A 23,814-nucleotide genomic window follows, 5' to 3' on the forward strand; every position below is an offset into this window, starting at 1 on the left:
CTGGAGATAAGGGTTAGCACAATGAGAGTCCTGCTTTCTTGGCTTTATCTAGTGCTCAGCACTTAATGCCACCTTGCTCTCTGCTGAAGGCAAAGTTGTCCCTCTAAGTGCCCCAGCAGAGGTTACCAGGCAGGGGCAAGACTTCAGGGGGAAGTCTTTGCAGGGACAGTAAGGACAGTAAGCTCAGCAATATGCTGAGTGTGGTATTTTCCAAGAGGACTGAACATAGCCCCTAAAACTTTGCCCATGATATGGATAGTGAAGTATCTGCCTTGGGGAGAAAAGGGACAGATAAGGAGGAAAATGAATTCTGATGGCAGGGAAATTAAGCTCATAGCTGGAAATTGTGCTTGTGCTCACAAAGCAGGCCTAGGCTTTTTCCCTTTTTTTTTTTTTTCCTTTTCCCCTTCATTTTTCCTTTTTTATTATTCATACAAATATTGGTTGCTGGTGAGAATGTCTGTCTCCTGGGCCACCTGATCATGGAGAGCCCAACAAAAGAAGGCCTGGAGTTTGCTGCTGAAGATTCAAGACTCAGCCTTGTGACCTGCCCGTGGTATATTGAGAGGCCATTACCATGTTGTGATGGTTGCCTAGCAAGGTAGTGACACCTGTGCTGAGGCCCAGTGACAGCTGTGTCACACCTGCGGGCTGGTGAGGCTGAAACTCGGTAGTGTTTGTTTTGCAATAGTGCAAAGCTTGCTTCAGTGTGTCCCTAAGTCAGTGAGGGCTGGTGTAGTGACAGGGTGACGCTGTCTACGTGCTCACCTGGCTTGGCATTACCTACAGCCCTGTAGACAGAAATGACAGAGCCTTGCTGTTGTCATAGAGGCAGAGACTGAGTGGGAGCTATTTCTGTGTTGTGATGGAATGAACAGGACCGCAGAGTGTCCGTGGGCTGTGATGCAGAAAAGCTTCTTGTGGGTGGCAGGGTTAGAGGCAAATAACCAACACCATCCTGCTGCATGGCTGGAAAAAGTGTCGATGGTTAGACCTCTACCAGGGGAGATCCTCTTATTAGAAAGTGTTTCTAGTGATGTTCCTATGGATGTTGTCTTTTATCATCTCCTGAACTTTTTTATCAGGAAAATTTAATTTCTGCCATATTCGCGTATCACATAAATGACAGGGAGGAGGGCAACAACAGTAAGGTCAGCTCAAACTGCACAGGTGGATGTCTCAAGTGCATTTGAACAACAAAAAAAATGCTATGGCTGCCTTCTTATAGCAAGGTGTGTATTGGGATGTGACAGGGAGATAGGAAACAGTGTCCTGTCTCACAATGCCCCTATAGAGGATATGGGAATCAAAATATATAGTCTCCAGGCTGAAAGCCTTGACAGATTAGGAAAGACATCACTCTGAAATGTATGAAGGGAATAACGAGTGGGACAACATTTTCATTTTCTCAGTCCCACTAACTTCTGTGTCCAAGCGAGCAGCGGACGTATAACTTGGCACCCAGTAAAGTCTTGATCCCCTGAGAGCTCATATTAGGGACAATTCTCCAGTTGGCACAAATCTGTAGGATTCCTGACCCTGGAAATGAGGTATGCAGGTGAGGACAGGAGGATTTGTGCCTTGTGCTATGCTCCAAAGAGGAAGGCAAGCTGGGAAGGGCCTGCAGCACAGGTCTGGCTGGTGAGATCAAGCTAGAGTACTGTCTTCTCTTTCCCTGTTTGAAGTTCTCAAAGGATGATAAAAACTGGAAAGGACTCAAAATGTAGTTTATGTAAAAGAAAGTTAGGAATTGACTTAATCAAAGTCCACAAATATTTCACTTGAGAGATAGATTTTGAATAGTAAACAGTGCTGGCAAAAAAAATGTCTTGTTGAAATCTAGGTTACACCTACACTGGTAAATAAAGTGATCCAGGGTTAGTTCTCTGAACCTGAGAGGAAGTGGCACAACATCCATCTGAATAAAACTTCTTCTCCTGCAAAGAAGGTAGCCTTGTTCAAATAATCTGTTAGGAACGATGCCCTGACCCATGTTGTCAGAGTCAGCCTGGCTGTTAGAAGAGCACCCTCCTGTTGTTCAGAGAGCAGTGCCTGCCACAAGCTAAAACTTGCCAAGAAGCATGCAAACAACATGGGAAATTGCCTGTCAGGGCTTGTGCATGTCTTGAACTGGATTAGTTGCTAAAAAAGAAGTAACATTGCTGGCTGGCAGTGAAGGCCATCTAGAAACAGGGTGTGCACTCCAAACTGTGAGGTTGGTTAGCTAGTAGGACAGTTTAGGGATAGTAAATTCCTTGTCATTTGAAATTTTTCAGTCCAGCTTGGATGTCACACTAAAAAGACAGAGATTTAAGAGAAACCATGGCCACAAGGTGGGCAGGAGAAAGCCCAAGGGTGAATGCTGTGCACGGGGTCAGAGGAGGTATCTGCTGTGTCCAGCTGATGCATCTGTACCCCTGAAAGATGTGACCACTACAGAGAAAGCCTCTGTGAGAACCTCCAAACGATTGTAAAGAGAATCATCCTCCATCATCACTGCTAGGAGCCCTAAGATCTGTGGAAAGCACTCGATTAAATCTGCCTCTGGGATAGGAGATTGAAGTGGCACTCCCTTCATTCCCTGCTGCTCTCTTCTGTGGCAATTCTTAGTGCCTACATATAACTGAGTAACTGAGAGAGGCTCTGGGCTCGGAAAAAGGGAGAGAAGGTTTTTGGGGGTGGGCATAGGCATCTCAAGCCATGGCTATTTTCCAGGCAGTGGTGGAATAAGCTGGCTAAGATCCTGCAGACATCAGGTCACTTTCCCTGCCTGAACATTTTGGTTATGGGTTAGTGAGCCAGGTATTTGAGTCAGGACACCAGTGAATGCCTGGGAAGGTGGAGAAGGAATAGTACAGGAATCTTCCCATTAGGAAATACAGTAAACAAAGCCAGGTTGGATGTATGGTTCCTCTGACACCCCTGCCTACGCTTTCCTGAATACATCCCCAAGGCAGCAATTGGTGATGTCTGGGAGAGCCTGTACCTTACCAGATTTGATCTGCGACCCACAGGTTTTTTCTTTAGCAACAATGAAAAGACATCGGTAGCTCTTCTGTTCTAGAGGATCTCAAAGCTTCTTGAGGACCTCAGAAGAGCTTTTGAAACAACAGTCTCTAGTTCTTCAGTGCAGTGTTTGAGCCAGTGGTAAAAATGGTTAAGAAGGTTTGTGGGGAAGTTCACCATAGATTTTAATTTTAATTTAACAATTAAAAAATGCATTTTAATCTGTGAAGAGAAGAGAACAGCAGATCTGCTCCAAAAAAGCCATGAAGCACACATTTAAGGTCTGTAACAGACTGTGGGTGGAAAGAAACACCAGTAAGCTCAAGAATGGTTTCATTTGGAATCTTAGCAATATTGTACTTCCCACATCACCTTTGTAGCAAACCTGGAGCACGATGATTGCAGAGGGAGCTGTTTTCCTGGTCTGCTGTGTTAGCACTAGAGGTGTTCCAAGAATGGAATAATAAATGCGGTACAGTAGGATTGACTGAACTCTCCTTGGGAAGAGAATTGCTCAGTAAGATTGGACTGCAGGTGTCTTTTAGCAGAGCCCAAGGGCGTCCTTAGGATTGCTACACAGACAGATTTACCAAAAGTGGTGAAGGGCCCCAGCACAGGCCAGTGCCCTGCTTTGAAAGGGGTGTGGCTGACCTGTGACTGCATCCAGTCATGAACTGAAATGCTAGGGATGTTGAAAGTCAGGATTGCAGTGCATTGGTAAAGCTGTGTGTGAGGCTTCATGACTGATGGGAGTAATTGAGGATATTTATTTTCCAGCCCTGGACTGGCATGAAAGACCAGCTCTTCAATCCCTTGTTTTAATCCAGCCCTCTGAAATCTGAGTTCGAACCAAAGCAAAACAGAAAATTATTGTTTTAAAGACAAAGAGGAGTGGGAGAGAAGCCCCTAATCAAAATGTTCTGATAATTGAAAAATCTATTGGTGGAAACCAACACTGGAGAGTCATGCAGAGAGCGGGAGCTGAGCCTTCCCACTTCCTACCCAGAGCTGCAGACTGACCATGAGTGATGGTAGCAACCTTAGGCAGTGTCACTGCTCTCTCAAAGCCACCCTCTTTACCACTGACCTAGCCCCTAAATTTTCGCCATGGTGTCCTCAGTGTATCTCACCCATGTTTTAGCCTGGTGGGAGCATTCCCTCCAAGCTGTGTTCCCTCCTTTTCTCACCAGCCAGTCTCTGAGTTTCACAGCCTCTTCCAGGCTGAAGACTCTTTTTTTTTTTTTTTTTTCCTTTGTGTCATCCAGGAAACACACCCACCTCTCTTGCTCCAGCCTCATATTATGCCTCACTCAGAGATTCTGTAACTCGTGTGAAGGAATTTCAAGCAATGCAAACTGTGGCAATTTTTTAAATCATGGAAAATAGAGATTGGAAAATCCCTCTAGCTCATCCAGTCCATTATTTTACATTCTAGCCTAGCCCAATTCCTGCAAGATTCTTGCCTGCAATACATTTTCCAGTGTATTATCCAGCCTGCACCCTTTGCTTCCCATGAGAAACTGTACTACAGAGGACTACTTTTCACTGTTTGGAAGAGGTTTCTGAAGTTTTCTTTCCATTCTTCCTGACCTAATTTCTTTGAGTTCTGCCTGTGGTAACATGCTAGCTGGGTTCTCCTGCCTTCGTGCTTACCTTGTTCAGATGATGGCAAATAATTCTTGTTCAGTCAAGCTGTTTAGCCACAATGTCTAATGCTTAGTTGTAAAGCTCAGCAGTAATAGTCCTTGGCTACCTGGGAAAGACTAAGGTCGAGATTAGCATGTTAATGGCTACACAGAGCAGAGCAGACATTGCTGGTAGTCTTGGCTCTCTATTATAACAGTCACTTGACACATTCCAGCACAAGGTCTGGCTTTGGCTGCTTTTGCCTTTGCCAGACTTGAAACCACCATCATCTAGCTCATGTCTGCTTCAGTAGATTTATAGGGTTCTTTCTGGTTTTGTTTTTTATTTCAGTCAAGACTGCTTTGCTATTTCTTGAGAACTAGGCTGCTTTACCCACATTTAAAAAATCCTAATTACTTTTTAAAAAACAAAACACACATAATGAACTTTTGAGATATTGCAGCTTGGTCTTGCACAGAAAAAATGGTGGGGGCTAGGAAGGACAGTTGTTTCTCTTTTTTTTTCTTAAACTGTGAGCCTGATGAATTTAAGATGCAGGTTAAGACCCAGGTTTATGCAAGTACAAAGGCACAAAGGCCCCTGGCTGTGGCTGCAGGGTCACCTTGTTCTGACCTCCCTTGGGCTAGGATGCTGCCACTGCACCTGGACCCCTCCTTTCCATGGCTGGGTCACCCTTGGGAACAGATGTCCTTGCTCCATGCATGGAACTGGGGCTGCCCAGGCATGCAGAAACCTGGCTATGAGGAAACAAGGAGGTTGGAGAGAGGAGGAGCGAGAAAAGGGGAAAAAAAAAAAAAACAACCAAAAGAAAGCCAACAAAAAAAAAATACAGCAGAAGAGAGGCAGACACCCAATTTCTCTGCTGGCTGTCTCCAAAATATTTTGTGTTTGTGTTTTAACAACTGGGGCACTCCTTCCCCTGAGGACTTGTAGGGAAGCCTGGGTGCCCCGAAACTCTCCTGGCAGGGCATGCACGTGCTGCATCCACCCCATGCCCATGGCAGTGACACCATCTGCTCCTGGCATTGCTTGCTCCCACTAGCTCCAAGGCAAGGAGCCAAACTGGTGTCACCACTGCCCTGTCCTGACCTGTCTCCTCCCCTGGTGCACACCGCATGCAAGGCCATGGGAGGCATGAGCCATGGAGATTGGATTCAACAGCAGGACTGTCTATGAAGCCACAGCTCCAAAATGCCATAAAGGAATGAAAAGGAATCCCAAATCCACATCAAATCTGAGGAAAAAAGGAGATGCCCTCAATCCTAGATAATTATCAGGATATCCAGAAAGATAAAAGGTGCAATGGTAATATCTAGCGTGATTGTTTTCAAAACCTCTCTGCTCAGCACTGTAAGGAAAGCTGGTTTCATTATTCTCTTCAGACAGCATGTTAGACCTTGACTGCTCTGATCTGTGCTTGCTACCACCCCTGCTCTGTCAGGGAACACAGCCTGAGAAATTTGCTTGTGCCTTCTGGCCACCATGCTTGCCGCATCTCTTGCCATGCTGCCTCTCTATTCATTAATCCTTCCCCTCCCAGTTTTCTCTTCCCCCCCTTTTTTTTTCTTGTCAAAGCAAAGAGTTTTTAATAGCTAAAGAACGAAAACACCTCCCACGCCTTGCCTTAAAAAAGCTAACTCTCTGTCTTACTCACTCTTTTAGATTTCCAAATCTTTCCTGCTAGCTTAGATGTTTCCTTTGAGGCACTGGTTCATCAAATACCAGCATGTGAGTAGAACTTTAATAAGCCATGTAGCTTCAATGGCCTTGAGAGGACAATCCATGTGAATAAATAAATCAGATATGGAATAGACACCATGGCATTTAGCAGAGATAGAAAAGTTTTCTGGGTTATGCTGTGATTTGATTAGGAAAAAAAGATATTACAAGGGATTTCATTCCAGGATGGAGTGGTATGTCCCTTGCAAAAAATTTTAACAGTAGGCTTGAAGTTCGTCTGGGTGCTAAGGTCATAGTGATGCAGATGGATTGATAAGATAATCTTTGTTGGCTTCCTTTAACTCTGCTTATTCTGATTCACCATAGTGAAATGGAGGAAAAGATAAATTAAAGCAAAGAACAGTTGCTTTGTCTTTCTTATTTCCATGACAGAAATCAAAGTGCAATGTGGTTTGACTGTATTGTTTCAATATTTTTTTTCTTTTCTTTTACTTTAAAACATATTAAACATATCCTTGACTCCAAGAGCACCTGCAGATGTGTGAAGTGCTCTTTGCAAAGATTAATTTTAGGTCCTTAAATTTTTTCACTACCAAAACAGAAATTCTCCCGCTGTCTTTGTGCTGATTCCAGCATCAACAAGGATCCCCTGTGCCGTAGGTTTGTATCTGTGGGAATTACTCCAAAGACCCAAGTTTATAGTGTATGGAAACAAGGGCTATTTTGAACTATCAATCCAGCCATGGCATTGTGGAGCTTAGCAGTTTACTCTGTTTCTGGACTTAGGTTTGTACCCTGCATTGTGCTCCAATGTGCTGGAGTGAAATTCTTAGCAACACCCAATTAAAACAAGCACTGAATGTTTACTCCCCATCATTGCCATTGCTTTGACTGCAGTGTAAATGCACCACTAATGACTTGGCCGATGGGAGGGGAAAATTATGTGTCAGAGCCAAGTACAGAACTAGGAATTTGGGCCTCGAGCCAGCTGGTTAGATCACACTGTGTGCCTCTAATGAAACGCATTGATTTGTGACTCTTACAATAACATTTTTAGGAAATCAGTTCACTGGGTATTTATTTGTGTGTTGGAGCAGCCTGGTCAGGTTGGAAAACTAAGTAGACACTACTTACAGAGCAAGAGCAAAATTTTAAGAATGGGGTTAATTAATCATTGAAATAACTTTTCTCAGGATGTGATGGGCTCTCCATCATATTCTGCTGCACAGTCAATACCAGTTAGTTGTAAAAAATATAGCTATAGCCCCGGCAGGAATTCTGTGTATCACTATAAATGATTATCCGGAGTTCTTTGGGTTCTGTTACATCTGAGAGGAGACTATGTTGTTGCAATGGTTCCTCTTGATGATAAAAAACCCCATGAGCCTGTTGTAGTTACTGAGTCTGGATGTTTGTGATTCTGAGTAGTAACAGACTGAGATCTCGTCAGTGGTAGATTTAAAAGTAGCAACAATTTTCATAGAGGGGACTACCAAATTACAAAGGCTCATTCTGCAGAAGTGGACACCCTGCCAATCTAGCAGCTGATATAATGTGCTGTGATGATTTAGCGAGCTCAGAAAGAATTAAACCATCAATAAAATGACAGATTTGATGCATTTCAAAGCATCTTGTCAGATCTCATGGAATTTCTTGGCTACTATGAGTTCAGTCTGACAGAAAGACATGGGGGCAAATCCATGATCACCTTGTAGTTTTTCACTGGATGCCTCAGAAGAGCAGATGGGAATAGTGACCAGTGGATAAGGTAAGCGTTTATCTACTTGAGTTTTGTACATATCCTTTCCTGGACTGGCACCTCTTTAATATCCTTACTGATTTATGTATAAATTTGTGGTTTTCTTGTCTGTTTAAAGTTTATGGTTAGCTAAATTACATAAATATTATTATATTTTTCTGTTAGCTCAGGTAAACACATCCTAGAGTTTAAATACTCTGTGAAAAGCAACTGCCTAGCCTTATATATAATATATAGTCTTATTTTACCTATCCAAAAATTGAGACATCTGGAATCTCTAGTGAGTCCTCAAAATCTTTGTTGCTGCATATGATTTTTTTTTTCCTTTTCATGTCTGCTTTCTGTGTGGTTTTTGAGCGGCTGACAACCATAAAGATTAGAAAAAAATCCAGCCAACTAAGACTTGTTTTGATAGAAAAAAAAAAAAGTAGTTAGGTCCAGACTGATTTGTTTGTCCATCTTTAAGATGCATTTACTTAGTCCAGTTCAATCTTTATTTCTGCCACAGTCTAGCAATGTAAGCTGATCATCTTTGAAAACAGAATTCACCTTTAAATGTGCTTAGACTAGAAAAAATATGCTTGGTGAGGTCATTTTCAGAGCAAGAGTTAATGCATCATGCAAACAGCTAAATAAAGGCTACAATCTGAGTGGAATTATTCAGAGCTCAGGGAGAAATCTGGCATTTGCAGTCTGTCACTGGGTTTGAGAAGTCTGGCTCTCTCCATGTCACTGTCACTCGGGAGACATCCTGCTTTCTGTGTGGCAGTAAGGGAGGGGACTGCGAATGATCTTCCTGTAAAAAACAGCAAAAACAGGAGCGGTGGGAAGTGTCATGTGCGGGGAACGTGTGGAATGAGGGGTGAGTATGAGCCTGTCTTTGTCCAGTTTCCACAAAGCGACTCTATGGGTGTAAGCAGCCACCCTTCCTCCTCTCCCTTCCTCCTCTCCCTTCCTCCTCAGGTCAGCTGAAGAGCCCGTGTCAGGACAGCCCATGGTCCCTGCTATCCCTGGAGGATCACGGCATGGGGGACGGGGGGATTTGTGTGCCTCTTGAGACCCACCAGTTAAATATGGCAAGTTTTGAGCCCTATCTGGCAAGGTCCTCTTGACCTTCTTTTCCACCAACATCCCTGGGAGCTGAATTTGTCACTTTGGGGCAGGATGCACCCAAGCCAGGGTGTAGATGGTGATAGAGGCAGGATAAAAATGCATCATCTGTCAACGCCCAGGCTTTTTTAGAGTTGGCAGTCTCCACAGTGGTGCTGTGCAAAGATTTTGTTTTGTTTTGTTTTGTTTTTTTCATTTTGTTTCCTTGTTTTGTTTCTACAAGTCAAGCATTTGGCTGATTGCACAGGAAATCAACTGCTATGGGCATTCTCTTCAATGGGCGAATTTTAAATGAATTTTAAATGGCTGCTGCTGAGTTCAAAGAGAAAGAGACATCCAGAAACTCTAGCCAAGCCAAATTATGGTGGGAAATATCAGATACAAAGAGGAGAAAACTGCAGGGTAGAAGACAGATATGGCTTGATTTTCCCGTCTATAATAGGTCAGTTTGAGGTGAAGTTAATATAGAAAATTAAAAAAAAACCAACCAACCAACCAACCAACCAACCAACCAACCAAAATCCAAATCAAAACCAGATAAAAGCCCCATAATTTTGCAAAGAGGCGTTTGTTGAACATCAGGAAACATGCTCTGGTGTTGATGTTCTATGAGTTATGTGTAATAATCTGGGGAAATTACTTGACAAAATATTGTGAGAAGTGTTAGAATAGGTTCATGCAGGGCAGAAGGTGAGCAAAAGCTAAGCTCCTGCAATCATTCCCCTTATTTTTTTTCTTTTCCCAGTGATTTCAAGTGTTCCCAGGTTCAGATAACTCCAAGAGACAGACCCACACCCCATTTCAGAGTCAAGGTAAAGAGTTTGTGTTCATAAAAATGTTAAAAGAAAAAAGAGTGGGGGGCAGGAAATTCAAGGGAAGGAATAGAAATCTAAACTTGGGTGTTGCTTCCCCCCAGCATACATGTGAGCAGCAGACTCCCAAAAAGAAGACTAGAGAAAGATTGCCATCTTCTGGAAGGATAAATATCTGCCATTGTTCACAATACTAAATCTCCTATAAGCATAGTTTTTAAACCATAGCGTATTTCTGATAAATTCATTTCCCAACATTAATTCTTATCCATATAAAATTAATTCAGCTTAATTTCATTGATATATGTGCCATGAACCTAGCTTTAGAAATGGACAGAGAATCTTGGGTTTTAATGATACTCTAACCAATCTTAAAATTAAGAAGGTGTTAAGGCTTATCAGTAGTGATGGACTTTATCTATTCTTTCTTGAGCTTGTAAACCAGGTGCTTTTTTTTTTTTTTTTTTTTAAACTGAGCACTTAAAAGTTAAATTTAAGATGTCCAGATGTGGACAGACTGAAAAAAAAAAAAAAAAAGAAAAAAAAAGAAAAAAGAAAGAAAGAAAGAAAACCTTATAAACAGCATCAGCTGTTGTTCTACCTACTTCAGTAAATTAAGTACATCTGTTTCAAACAGAATGCTTTTATTCAACAAAAACCTGCAGGCAGTCCATGGGGCACAGGGATATTTAGCATTGCTTTCAGTTAGTCCGTCTTAGAAATGCTTATCTATATTAGAGGAGTTTATGTGGCAACTGGGATTAAAATAACCACAGAGCTACTGCCCATTCTGCTCAGGGCAGGAAGGGTCAGGAGCCCAGGATAGCACAGCCCATATACTGGACCATGAATTTCTCCATCTGCTGCCTGTGCTGTGTGGGGCTGTCACAGGCTGTGCTGTCACCCAGAGCTATTCCTGCACCTGCACCTGGGCTCTGGTGTTGGACATGGGGGATGGGAATGGATGAAACCAATGGAATGAAACCAATGGAATTGGTTTCCTCTGTCTTGGCAGTGCAGCATGCAGGGAATCTTCCTCCTTCCCTCCCAGTGGTGGTGCAAGCTTCACACAATTGGCACTGGGCAAAGTTCTTGTGGGGAAGACAGGATGTGTCTTCTTTTGGGATGCTCCCCTCCCTTGCAGTTCGATTCAGTGCAGCTCTGCTCCACGGCATCTAGCACATTCTCATGAGAGGTGGTATCATTCTTACTTTTCGTGGGTTTGATACCACACAGGTATTTTGAGAACCTTTAAACTTTCAGGACAAGACCTCAGAGGGGACTTTGTGTGAATGTGAATCTCTGTCTCTTCTTACTAGGTTCCCAAATTCCTCCAACATGAACTAGCTGGGATTCCCAGTGACCTTCACATTTTGGTAAAAGCTGCCACTACAAGTGACACTGACAATATGCCTCATTCTCCTATGCTTTGACTATGGGCTTGACTTGTTGCTGTCATGGTGTCAGTCTGCCTCTCAGCATCTCTTCTGCTAAGGGGCTCCTTTTGGCATCAAAAATTTCCAGTTCCCACGTGAAGAGCTGCATTGGTATCTCTTCAGTGACTGAAATCCTCAGTCCTCAGAGCAGATGCAGGATCCTCTCCCCATTTTTTTATTCTGCCTTTTATGGAATTATCAGGTGTGGCCAGGAAGTTATCCTGGGGCTGGGATGCTTTTGGTCTGTGCTGAGACAGTGCACAGTGCAAGGGGTGACTTCATGCCAAGGGTGCTGGCAGTCTCCAAGCTAAGGCCACTCCTCCCCTGCAGCATTGGCCAAAGCTGCCATCTTCCTCCATACAAGCTCCCAAATAGCTACCACATGGGCACAGCTGGAATCTTTCGGTGTTTTAAAGAAACTTTCTACTCAGTTAATACAGGTCACTCTTCTGCATTTAATCCCAACCCACAGCACCAATCGCTTCCCATATAATCTCCCAGAACAGCTGTGCTGTGATTGCATTGTAGATTACAAAATGACTGTTTTCCACCAAACAGCTGCTGATCAGAAGGATCGCATTTAATAATCACTGGCGAGGCAAAGGAGGAGGGGACCAGACAAAGGAGGAAGGGATTTTGCAGAAATTGGGTTTCTTGGAGGATATAGAGATGAACAAAACAGCAGGCAAAGCGTGAGTCCCACTCCTGTGCTGTTCATCCAAATTAACAGGACTTCAAAGACTTGCTGCTAAGGTAAATTCAACTATCATTCCTTTTGGGGCTATCTAGGTATTATGGTTGGTTATTATCAGTGAGTGCTTGGCTTTTGTGGAGGGAAGCTTTTCTAACAATGTTTTCAGGAAGTATTTCAGGTTTGCTTCTCATTCCATATGTCTTCTGCATCCTTGATCCACTTCCTACTTCTGACTCATTTGTTTCTTGTATTTTTTATGCCTTTTCCTTAACATTCTTCCTGAAATTATACGGCCTTTCAACTACTGTCATAAATCAACCAGAGAGAATATTTTTCCCACTATTGAAGATTAAAAATTAGAAAGATTATTTTTGTAAATATTGTGAGTGGATTTTTTTTTTTTTTTGTTAAATGAAAGCACTATCAACCCAAAACCTGGTGACAGAAAATCTTATAATTAAGCATTGGTGAAAAACTGAAAAACTTTGTGTGCTGACAGTTTAAATTTTCAAGTGAGAAATTATTTTGTTGAGAAGAGCAATTTTGTCTGTAATTTTCTTTTCAGATACAAGCCAAATTTTCCACCAAAAATATTTCAGTGAGAAGTTTGCCACTAATCTTAGCCAGAAACTCTTCCTAGTAGGTGTCTACTCTGCAGAAACGGTGATATTCAACATGCCTTCAAATCATGAAAGCCATTAGTTATGGCACCACTGAGACGTGACCATCTCCAGGGTGCAGAATGAAATCTCCTGGTGAAAAGACAAAAAAAGGCCAGAGTATGAAACAATACAGGAAAATTTCAGGAGCTGAGTATTTTCTTGCTTTCAATGAGGATTTTTGGGGTCAGGCACTGCTTTCTCAGTTTGATAGATGCTAATAAGGTCCTGCTTTTCAAGAGGAGCTTCAGGACCATCTTTGTTGACCATGTTTCCAAGCTTGCTGGTTAGTAGAAAAAATTATTCTAACTGCACCACTTTTATCTGTGGTGCAGTCATAAACAATGCAAAGCTGGGTCTTGTATTGTTTATTTATAGTATTTTCCAGAGAATGCTGGGTCTTTCTCACACATTCAGCCTTGGGTGAGTCAGCCGAAGTTAAGTGAAGAGGACCAGCAGCAGGCAGCGTCTGTACAAACTGAATCTATTCATGGGTAAATAGATTTTCAGAGTCATAAATAGGAAAGGGTGGGAGTATCTGGATGAAGTTGTGCCAAACATAGGGAGTGCCACGTGGGAAGAGACATGCATTGATTACATGAAAGTTGATGTGTGGGTAGATGACATCTAATCAATCTATGGAGTGATATTTTGGAGCTATCAGGAGTCAGTGCAGGGTTTTGCAGGAAACCTAAAGTCTTTTGCCTCTGAGAAAGTCCCTGATTCACAAACTGCTTTTTAAATTACTTTTAATGATGACATGAAATCAGTAAGAATGTTTGTGGCAACATTCACTCTTATAGGAAAAGAAGATCTTTGGCACTTTGTGTGAAAGCAGAGACGCTGTCACCCCACCACCTTACCAAATTTCTGATGTGCAGATGAGAGCTCACGTGGAAGGAGTTGCTCTGTGGCTTGTACTTAAGATGCCAGGTCTGGATAACTGGGTGTCCTCTCTGAGCCGGTCACTGCTTTGATGTGTGACCTCCAGCAATAGGGGAAACATTTTCCTGCCTTTTCCCACTGGGGAATCATTATACTCTCTACCTCCCTAGATACAGTAATGAACTGCTTAAAAAAAAAAGTGTTTCGGGACACTTGGCAGCAAGATTTTCCATTTAGCTGGAGAGAGCATTCATTGTATTTCATAGAAAGGCAACACATGGTGTTCAGGGAAGTTGAGTAACAGTTTCTCCCTGTTATCTCTGAGCTGGACAAATCTGATGTTCCTTTCATTTTGCTCATGTGCTCAGACACCTCAATGCACTCAGCCCTGCCATGTCACCCTCTCTTCCCCAGTACAGGTATTCAGCATACTTTGAAATGGTTGAAGCTGACCTATCAGTCCACTGCCCTGGCTTTCAAGAAATGGTTCTTCCGTGCCGGGTGAGGTGTTGGGATGTTGTGAGGAGGGCAGAGTGCTCATAACCCCTCCCCACAGATGCATGCCAGGAAAAGGTGGGATTCATAAGGCTACGTGGGACACGTGGCTGATGTGATGGTCTCTCCTATTTGTGTGTTGTAGATGGAACTGCTGAAGGGACTGCCATTGCGCCGCACTTTCCTGGCTGTCATCCTGAACCTGCTGGCACTCACCCTCTCCACCACAGCCTTGCTGGGCAGTTACTGGTGCACCGGGACCCAGAAGGTACCCAAGCCTTTGTGTGGGAAGAGCAAAGCCTCCCAGTGCATCGGTGTCCCCATTCCATCTGATGCAGATGCAAGCAACATTTCGTCTGAGGACTCAGTGCACTACAGCTGGGAGACTGGAGATGACCGCTTTGCCTTCAGATACTTCCACACAGGGATGTGGCTTTCCTGTGAAGAAAGCATGGAAGGGCCAGGTAGTGTGTTGCTCAGGCAGCCACGACTTACTGCCTTGTATTTACTCCACTAAAGTTAGAAACTGAAAGGTGGGAGGCTGACAACACTTGGGAGAAAAGTCTTCTACCTTTTCTTAGATGATATCAGCCCTGTGCACTGCTGTGGTCAATATATCTCTGTCCTTCACTGGAATGTTCACCGAGCAGGGAAATGGAGAATGGTTGTCTCTGGTGTGCCCCTTGGTCTGAAATAGAGGCTGTGACATGCAAGTGATGGTGGTGATGGCAGTGACTTTATGATGGCACTGTTCATCCTGATGTGAACTTCCGTGAGCCTTCTTTACCTTTCCCCACATCTCCATTCCTATACACAGCTTACTTCATGCTCTTCAGGGTAAATTTATGCATATCCTCTCAGAAATTTAAGTACAGTAATTTTGTGCAGATGTTAATTTTTAGCTATCACTATGAGGACTACAGTAGTTGGTGTCCTTAAATCACCAGACTGAACAGTTTTGTGTTATTAAACAGATACTGGGCTTTTCTTAAAAACAAACAAAACAAACAAACAAAAAACAGAGAAAGATAATTACTACCTTATAGATACAGAGAAAGAAACTGTAAGATCTGAACCCAAAGGAACTATAGCTAGGAGGTGAATTGACCTGAAGATTACAGCTGCAATATTGTAATGGTTTTTAGTTTTTGTGATATTGTGACAGGTTTCATTTGTGATTTTTGACCATGTGGGACTGGCAGTGTAAATACTGAAGTGCCAGGACTGGTTGTGCAACCTGTACTGGAACCCTTTGGTGCTTCCCTTCACCCTTGAGTTGTTCCTGCCCAGACCTGCTCAAGTCCTTCTGCTGGAACCTGTGCCACGCCAGCACAGGTGGATGCTTTGCAGTGCTCAGATGCTCTTTACTGCCTGGTACACTCATCAAGTATCAGAACTAATCCAGAAGGTGGCCAACACAGGGATTTGTATTTAAAGATAGTGTGATGAAAGTGACTTTCATCAGGACCATTTCCCTTGGCCCACCACCCTCCCTTCAGCTCTGCCCAAGTAGAAACGTCTCACCTTTTTTAACCAAGACATCCTTTCAGTACAGTATTTTTCATCTCTGTTGCTGTCAGAGCTTGAAAATAAATAACTGTTGAAGAAAAGCAGACAGAAGGAGGGATTGGAGCAGAAAGGGAACGTGCTTGAAACTCTCATGTCCTAACAAGTGGGCTGCTTTTTTTGTTATGAGCATTTCCAGACAGACTGTGAAAGGAGATGTGTTTATTTAGAACTAGTTTGGGTTGGGTTGGGTTGTATTTCCATTATGTGTTTGGGAATTAAACTACATCCCTTGACTGATTTCTCTGAACGACTTTTTTGTCCACTGGGCAGTCCTGGAATAACCCCAGAGCCTGAAGGAACACAGAAAGTATGTAACATCTGGATTGCAGCAGAACACAGGACAGAGCACAGGGTAGAAGTACAGTTGGTGTCAGCCTCCTGCTTCCTATAAATCAAACACAACCCACCCACTACTGTGCATCTTTGAAGCAACTGCATAGACAATAAAAACGACAAAAAATTGACTACTCAGAACAAAAGGAGTTTGAGTTGAGCTGGAGAAAGGATTTTTTTTTATTCAGGCTAATCTCAGGATCAGTTTAGATGAGCCATTACTGAATATCCTCATTAAAGTTCTAGGTGAAGTAGCAAATTGCAAGTTAATGAGAACTGCAGATGGCACTAAACTGGGTAGCATTCTGAGAGCTGTGGATGACAGAAGTAACACAGGAGATTTGGAAAGATTAGAAGTGGGGATAGAAATTAAGAAAATGAGATTCTTACATGAAGCAGAAATGTCTGGGAGAAAATATTGTGCCAAGTGGAGGAGAGGACCCTTAAATGCAGTAATGCAGTGTGCAGGAACAGAGACCTACAGATCATAATGATGGATCCTCAGCTGAGACAGGACTTTGCGCCTGGCCAACATAAAAAGTCAAAGCAAATATTAGCACAAGTTGTTGAAGTAGCATGCCTAAAATGTGAGGACCATGGACCATATTTCTGTATGAGTCTGCCACAGAAGGGGGACTTGTATCTCTGTCACAAAGTATTTCACTTGGGAAGGTGGTTTTTTTGCTTTCTTCTTTAAGAAGCAGTGCTAGAAGTGCTCTTCTGAGATTAGGGTGTGTGGGAATTCAGCAGAAGTGATGGATCTGCAGTCTGTTACAAGCTACACCCTCAATAGACCTGATCATCAGTAATACTGTGAATGGGTAGCAACATATTTTTATATTCAGCAAAGGCTAGTAAGATTTATGAATTGCTGAAGCTTTTTTTCTGGAAAGGCCATTTCTAGTTTTGCAGGAAAATGTTGCCTTCTTGTCCTTTGCCTCAGTGAAGGTCTGGAAAGATAGTCAAAAAAAGACCGGAGGTGAGAAAGTCTGATGGGTAGATCTGGGGATGACTGGATGTACGCAATAACAAGAGAGTAAGATGAAGAGATTTTCTTTTCCCCTATGCTTGCTGCATTGTTTTATAAACTAAAATCTTTGTTTTTTTGTTCCAGAAGAGAAATGTCGCAGCTTTATTGAGCTTTCACCACCAGCAGAGAGAGGTAAGAGCAAATCCCTGTACTTCACTGTAGCTGTAGAGTGTGCCTCTTGGGACATGGGACCTGCAACATTTTGCCTGTGTGGGGACAGCAGGGTGAGTCCCCAAAGAGCCAGGCATGAAATCCTGTCCACATGGTTGCTAAAAGAGCAAAGATTTCCTCCCAGATGTTTGCATAAACCACTGCCATTTGTTAAGTCAGTGCTAGAAACCTCAGATTCCCTCCCATATGAAGTGGGATTTATGTCATGTAGTAAATTGCCTGGTCTGGGGTTGTCATCTTGCTGTAGTAAAGGGGAAGAGAGTGGATGTAGCCTCAGGGTAGTTCCTCCCACACAGGCTACATGTTAACTCAGTGCTTCAGTTTTGGGGTCTAATATGATGAATATGGAAGTGGAATCACCTCTTACTTTGTGATTAGTGAACAGGACATCTGAAAGTAATGTTGTTAAGGTGAAGTCTTTGCCTCATTAAATACAAAACCACATTTGGGTAGGAGAGATCACCCCTCCTGTCACTGTCACATGTTTCAAATCACCCTGTGGATAGCTTCAGTATACTTTGATCTAAGTGTACATATGCTACTGAGATTCTACTTAATGAAGGCTTTTCAATTGGTGTAGGGTTGCTAACTATTCCTTGAGATGCAGGCTGGAAGCAAGTCCATTTCAGAAGATGTTTGTATGTGAAGGGGAAGCCCTGGGGTACAGAGCCTGTGTCAGCAATCAAACCCTGAGAGCAAGGGCGTAATAAATACTGGGGATTTGCCAGCACCATTTTCACCCCTTCCTGCACAAAGTATCATCATAACATGACTGGTGCAGGTGCCATTGTACAGCTGGGCTAGGACTGGACAAGGTGGTGTGACTGCTGACTGTGGGATGGGCTGGCTGGGTGTGTGCAGAGCAGCTCCACAACACACTGGCAACATTACAAGACCAAATTGCACATCATCAGTGGGAAGCCTACACTCACAAGGAAAAATGATGCAGAGGTCTCTGTGTATGTGTGGTGCCTGCAACCTCTAGAATACTTTTGACAGTCTGACCTTTAATGAAATATTCTCCTTGATGGTACTGCAGCAAACAAGCCAGCTCCTTTAAACAGGGAATGAAGCTCATCTATTTCTGCTAAAGAGCTGGGGGACTGTATGGCACTAATAATGTTGAGTATTCAAGTCAGTGCAACATTAATGAGGATTTTCTTCACACTCTTTTTTCCCCAGCTGAATGCCTCCTCTATAGCCATTAATAGTTGCTAACAGTGGTGTTCACAGTGCTGCTTCATTTGTCAGATTAATGTTTCTTCCTCAGTGAATCCTGTGCTTTTCCACAGCACAGCATTACAGGGTGCCTTTCTTCATTCTCCTTCAATTCTTACTGCACAGCTGTAGAACTCAGCTCAGCTGTGGGCTCTGGTATCACTTAAATCCCACTCGAAAACCCAGCATGAAAGTACCTGCACTCTGTTCAAGAAGCAGGGTGAGTGGTCAGTGTTACTGCCCTGGCTGGATATCAACCCCAAGGAAAGTATTTGCATTTTCATTGGGGTTTCAGTGAGAAATACAGGCTTGCAAGAGGCTTCCTGAATTCCAGAGGCCATGTCCCAGACAGTCACTGATACACCATGTAGTTCTTAACTAGTTGAGTCCCAGGTTAAAAGTTGTTTGCTTTCATTGTTGTGATTAGAGCTCAGATGTGTTTGTGGGCAATCTATGACCACTAGATTTTCTGCTAAGAGTTAACAGCTCCCCTTGTCTTCCTCCCTTTGCTTTCCTCCTTGCTGTTTGTGAATAATGCTGGCTTGTTTACAGAGGCATTTTAATTCCTCTCAGCTCTGCCATGCTAGAAGAGCCAAGCCATCCACTGTGACAAGCACTCCGTCCCCTACAGCATCCATTGATCCCCTGCTCACAGGCTGGGGAGATTGCTTTTGGGTATTTGCTGTTTTCCTTTATTCCCTTCTATCCAAAGGACATTCTTTCAGGATTGTGTTGAGAGAGGGGAGTACTCTTCCTTGAACATGGTTTCATCCTGTATTCCTGGCAGGAATCCTGTGGCTGTCACTGGGTTCAGAGATGCTGTACATCAGCTTGCTGCTCATCAGCTTCATTCTCCTGATGGTGGAAATTCTGCATACTGGCAATCCTGTCTGTGGGATGAAGCTCAATGCTTTTGCTGCTGTCTCCTCAGTGCTGTCAGGTAAGTGTATTACTGTAGTCTTGGAATCTCAGCACTGGAGAGCCTGCTTTTTCCAGTTAAGGCTGAAGTATGCTGCTCTGGCTCCTGCTGTGACTTCTTTGCTTTGTCCCTTGTGTCCAGGTCTTCTTGGGATGGTGGCACACATGATGTACACTCAAGTCTTCCAGGCAACAGTTAATCTGGGACCGGAGGACTGGAGACCGCACACATGGGACTATGGCTGGGCATTCTAGTATGTGAGCTCTGAAGCCATCTTCACCCCTCCCCAGCCTTAGAGCTGCAGCCATACCACCCACTTCCTCCTCCTTTCTTGACCTTTGTGTGTTCCAAAGACAAGGGTACCATGGTTCTCCTACTACTAATCTCCTGTCTTTGCCTCGCCCTGTTTTAATAAATGGTGGCTACTTAAATGAATAGCTACCAAAGGACTGGGAAAACAATGGGGTCACACCTGAACAATTGCCTCCAGCCCTGCTGACTAATTAGGCTTGCCCCTCAGCTGGTTTGCCCTGTTTGTTTTCAACTCTTCCCTGTGCGCAGAGGCCAGTGTCATACTTGTAATGATGCTCTCAAACACACCTTGTTTTTTCTGCAATTTTAATTAGTTGAACGCTGGTTTGGCATCTTCACTAACCAGTGTTGGGCCAAAGGGCCTATTCCTACAACACCAAGCCTAGACATGTGCCTAAAGATATGGGCACAGCTCAGCCCCCAATCAGCAGTCACATCACTCCTCCAGTGCTGGCCCAGCCATATAATTGAAGCTGCACTGGAGGCAAGGGTCATCTTAACATGGTACAGTGTGCAGGAAGGAGGGAAAGCAGGCAATAGACCACAGTGTCACTTATGAGCCAGGAAGAGGAGCTGCATAAAGCAAGTGGCTCATTGTGCTTTTCTGTAAAGGATAAAGCAGCCAAGCACAGCTGACGTGACATACCTGACTTGACAAACAGTTGGATGGGCCTTACAGGTTCCCATGGAAAGTGCAGGTTCAATTTGCAATGCTGTACTGATGATGACCACATTGATTCTTAAACACTCCAGTGCCGTGTGCCACCAGCGGACATCAAATGCCAGGATGACAATTTGGTTACACTCAGGTAGACAAACCTCATACACAGTAAGACACTGTGCAGCCCTGCAATACAGAACTTGCTTCCAAGCTGTGGTCTCCTGTTCTGGCCTGCTCCTGCTGCCCTTTTCCCTGTATCACTTCTTTCCCTGTCATGGGTGTGCTGGTTTAGGGCAAATTTGGGAGGAAATCTTTGAATGGGGTGTTTTAGGAAACAGATTTAAGTAGTCTTTTTTTTTAACTGGTTTGGGGAAAAATATTTCTTTGGAGAGAAGGGGAAATAAACTGTTTATTTAACAGGCAAAGCACTTTCCAGCACAAAAATGAGTGATACTAAACAGTAAAACCTTTTGCTCTTTTGAAGAGATGATAAATTTAGAAGAGTATTTTCAGGGGTTGTAGCCTGGCTTACTCAGTTTGTTCTTAGTTTTTTTGGCACTGGAAGACGTTGTGGCTCAGACCAGGTCTGGTGGGTTACAGGTGTGAGCTCCTGGTGCTCCTCTGCGTTTTCAGTCTAAAGTAGGTTTGAATAATTTAAAAAAAAAAAAGGAATGAAAATTTACAGTCTAGGGAACTTTGCTTTCAATTCTTGATTTTTTATTGACCAATATTTATCCACTTATCTAAGAAGAATCTAGTTCATGTCTGTGCCCAGTAGGTCCTGCCTGGCAAATCAGGGAGAATTGGGGTGTGTCATGGTGTTCTTACCCTACATGGCTTTTCACAGCATGTGCTTCTTCTGTGTGTCTCTGGCAGCATGGCCTGGGCCTCCTTTACCTGCTGCATGGCGTCTGCTGTCACCACTCTCAATACCTACACCAAGACCATACTGGAGTTCAAAAGGAACCACATCAAGGGATACGATGAGAGCCTCAAGGATCAGCCTCAGCACCACCAGTGCTTCATACAGCAAATAAGCAGCTACTATGAGCCCAAAGGCAAGGCCTTCCACTCAGTCTCTGAGGGAGTTGACTTCTACACTGATCTGCAGCAGAAAATACTACAGCGGGAACCAGAGCTGGACCTGGATGAAGTATTGGGCCAGACAATCGGGGAGGATTGCTGTTAGGGATGAGTGTACAGGGACAGAGCAGTGGGGTTTGGGAGGCACAAGAGCTCTGAACCAAGCACTGGCACCACAGTTAGCAGGTTTTGAGGAGCTCTTCCTGTCTCTTCAGGGAATGAAGGGGCAGGCACTGGATCAGGGCAAGTGTGATGGGTGCCCTCATCTGATGAGGGTGAAACTGGAGAGACATGCTGGTGCCAGCTGTCTCCAAGCCCTTTCAGAGTTGAGTCAGATGTCCTAATCCCAGTATTGCACTTGGGAACAGATAGTCAGCACCATCCAGGAGGCAAATTGCACTGGGTGGTGTCACACTGACCTTCAATCAACACCTCCAGGTGAGTGCAATGGTGAAGGCGATCAGCGTTCATATTGATCAGCTGCCACCCTCTCGGAACACCCTGTTTATTATTGATTTCCAGGCCCAAACTCTTCTCCCTGCCCCCAGATTAAAAGTCCTGCTGCAGTAGGAATAGGGGATAGCTTTCAGACATCTCTCACCTCCTCCTTCCTATCTGTAATGACTCCCACATGTTCCCTTCTTGCTTTCTGTCCAAAAATCTCCCGTTCTGAGGTACTTTGCTGTCTGTGTCTTTTTACTGTTTGTTTGCAACCTTTGAGAATTTGGCAGGACTTTTGCTTTTTACGTTGCTTCTATTAATCTGTTCCCTTTTGTCCATTGTAAAAATATTGCAAACAACCCCTGAATCAAAACCCCAAGCAAACTCATAATCTCTCAAAGGTGAAACACTGGTTCACATGACACATGATGCTGTACACAGTATTTATTTTGTTTCACTGCAGTTCAAATACATTTTTCCAACAATATACAGACAGACTCTTTATTCACAGTGGGGATGGGGTGGGGGGGTGTGTGGGCAGGGTGAATTCACATTAAGGAGGAGTTAACATCACTGCTCTTGAGTATCAGTTCTTTCAGGAAGAATCTCAGAAGAGTAACTACTTAGGTAACAGCCAATTCACCTTTCCCAGCAAGGTGATGGCTGGACAGGAGGGAAGAGGTACTCCTGTTTAATCCCTCATACGTTACTGGTCCTCACACTTTCAGTCCTATTATGCAGCCCTATTAACTGACTACATAATATAAACACTAAACCCTGTCTGGAGGAAAATGCCAGGCCTCGAGCCATTGCTACACTTGTGCTAATATATACAAAGCTATTTACACAAAAATACCATTAAACATATACAAACTGTTCACAGGCTCTGACAACAGGAGATCAGTGCCCAAGGACCAGCCTTGGGGTTTGCAGCTAAACCTGAAGGGCTACCCTGGAAGCTTTATATAGAGATGTGGGATGATGGAGAGGGTGATACAGCAAAGAGAGGTGTCAAGGGCCCGGGAGAGCAAAACCAAGGCTCATGTGCCCATCCGGAAGGAGGGTCAAAGTCTGCTGTCACCTCACAACTCATGGGGAAATGTGGAGAGGCTGGAAGAACACATACTAGACGGAAGAGTCCTTTGCAATCCTCATCTCAGCCTGGCTCTGTTTAATGTCAAAGGCCAGACTTAGAACAGCATACTAGGAAAGCAGTCCCTATACTGTTGCCCTAAACTGTGGGGAACTACTGGAGCACCAAAGTGGCTCCCTTTTATATCGTGTTTTCTACTATGAGAAAACTCATACAGACACTCTTCAAATGCAATCGAGAATGATGGAACACTCTGGGACACAGTTCAAAACACACTGTGAGCAAATGTGTCCGGGGGGTAGCTTGTTCCTCCTGGAGCTGCACACAGGGCTGGGCTGGCAAGGGAACGGCAATACTGAGCTCAGAATAAGAGTTAAAATGCACAGAAAAGCCTTCTAGTTCTGTCTCTGTGTGAACCTGGAGCAGCAGCATAAGAATCAGCTTTTCTGTGACAAGACTGAATGACCTTTACAGTGACAGTGGGGATCTGCTGGACTTCTATCCCAAGGGGGATGTGATACATTTGCAAAGGGAGACTATACCCACTGGACTGCAGTGTGATGTTACAATGTCAATTTGGGTTCATACAAACCTTAAGGATAGAGAGAAATAAGCTGTGAATCTTTCACTTCTACGTCACCCACATATGCTTGAACTTGGTGTCCTGAACTTGGAACTGGGAAAGAAAGACACAAATGCAAAGGGCTGGAAAATGCTGTGGAGGCAGTCTTTCTCTAGATCAGGTTATTCAGCCAGAGAACTGTTTGTGAGTCTGGCAGCAGCATGGACAAGAGAGCTGAG

General features: G+C 43.8%; 1 protein-coding gene across 1 annotated transcript; it reads left to right on the top strand.

Moving 5' to 3' along the window:
- Nucleotides 1-7,976: 7,976 nt before the first annotated feature.
- Nucleotides 7,977-21,585, top strand: GSG1 (germ cell associated 1). The gene is given in 7 exon segments (XM_062491387.1): nucleotides 7,977-8,101; nucleotides 9,948-10,014; nucleotides 14,329-14,647; nucleotides 17,200-17,247; nucleotides 19,292-19,444; nucleotides 19,565-19,676; nucleotides 21,273-21,585. Coding segments are annotated over 7 exon segments (1,137 nt in total).
- The last annotated feature ends 2,229 nt before the right edge of the window (nucleotides 21,586-23,814 follow it).

This window comes from Cinclus cinclus, chromosome 4 (assembly GCF_963662255.1).
Source record: "Cinclus cinclus chromosome 4, bCinCin1.1, whole genome shotgun sequence".
NCBI classification, from domain to species: domain Eukaryota; kingdom Metazoa; phylum Chordata; class Aves; order Passeriformes; family Cinclidae; genus Cinclus; species Cinclus cinclus.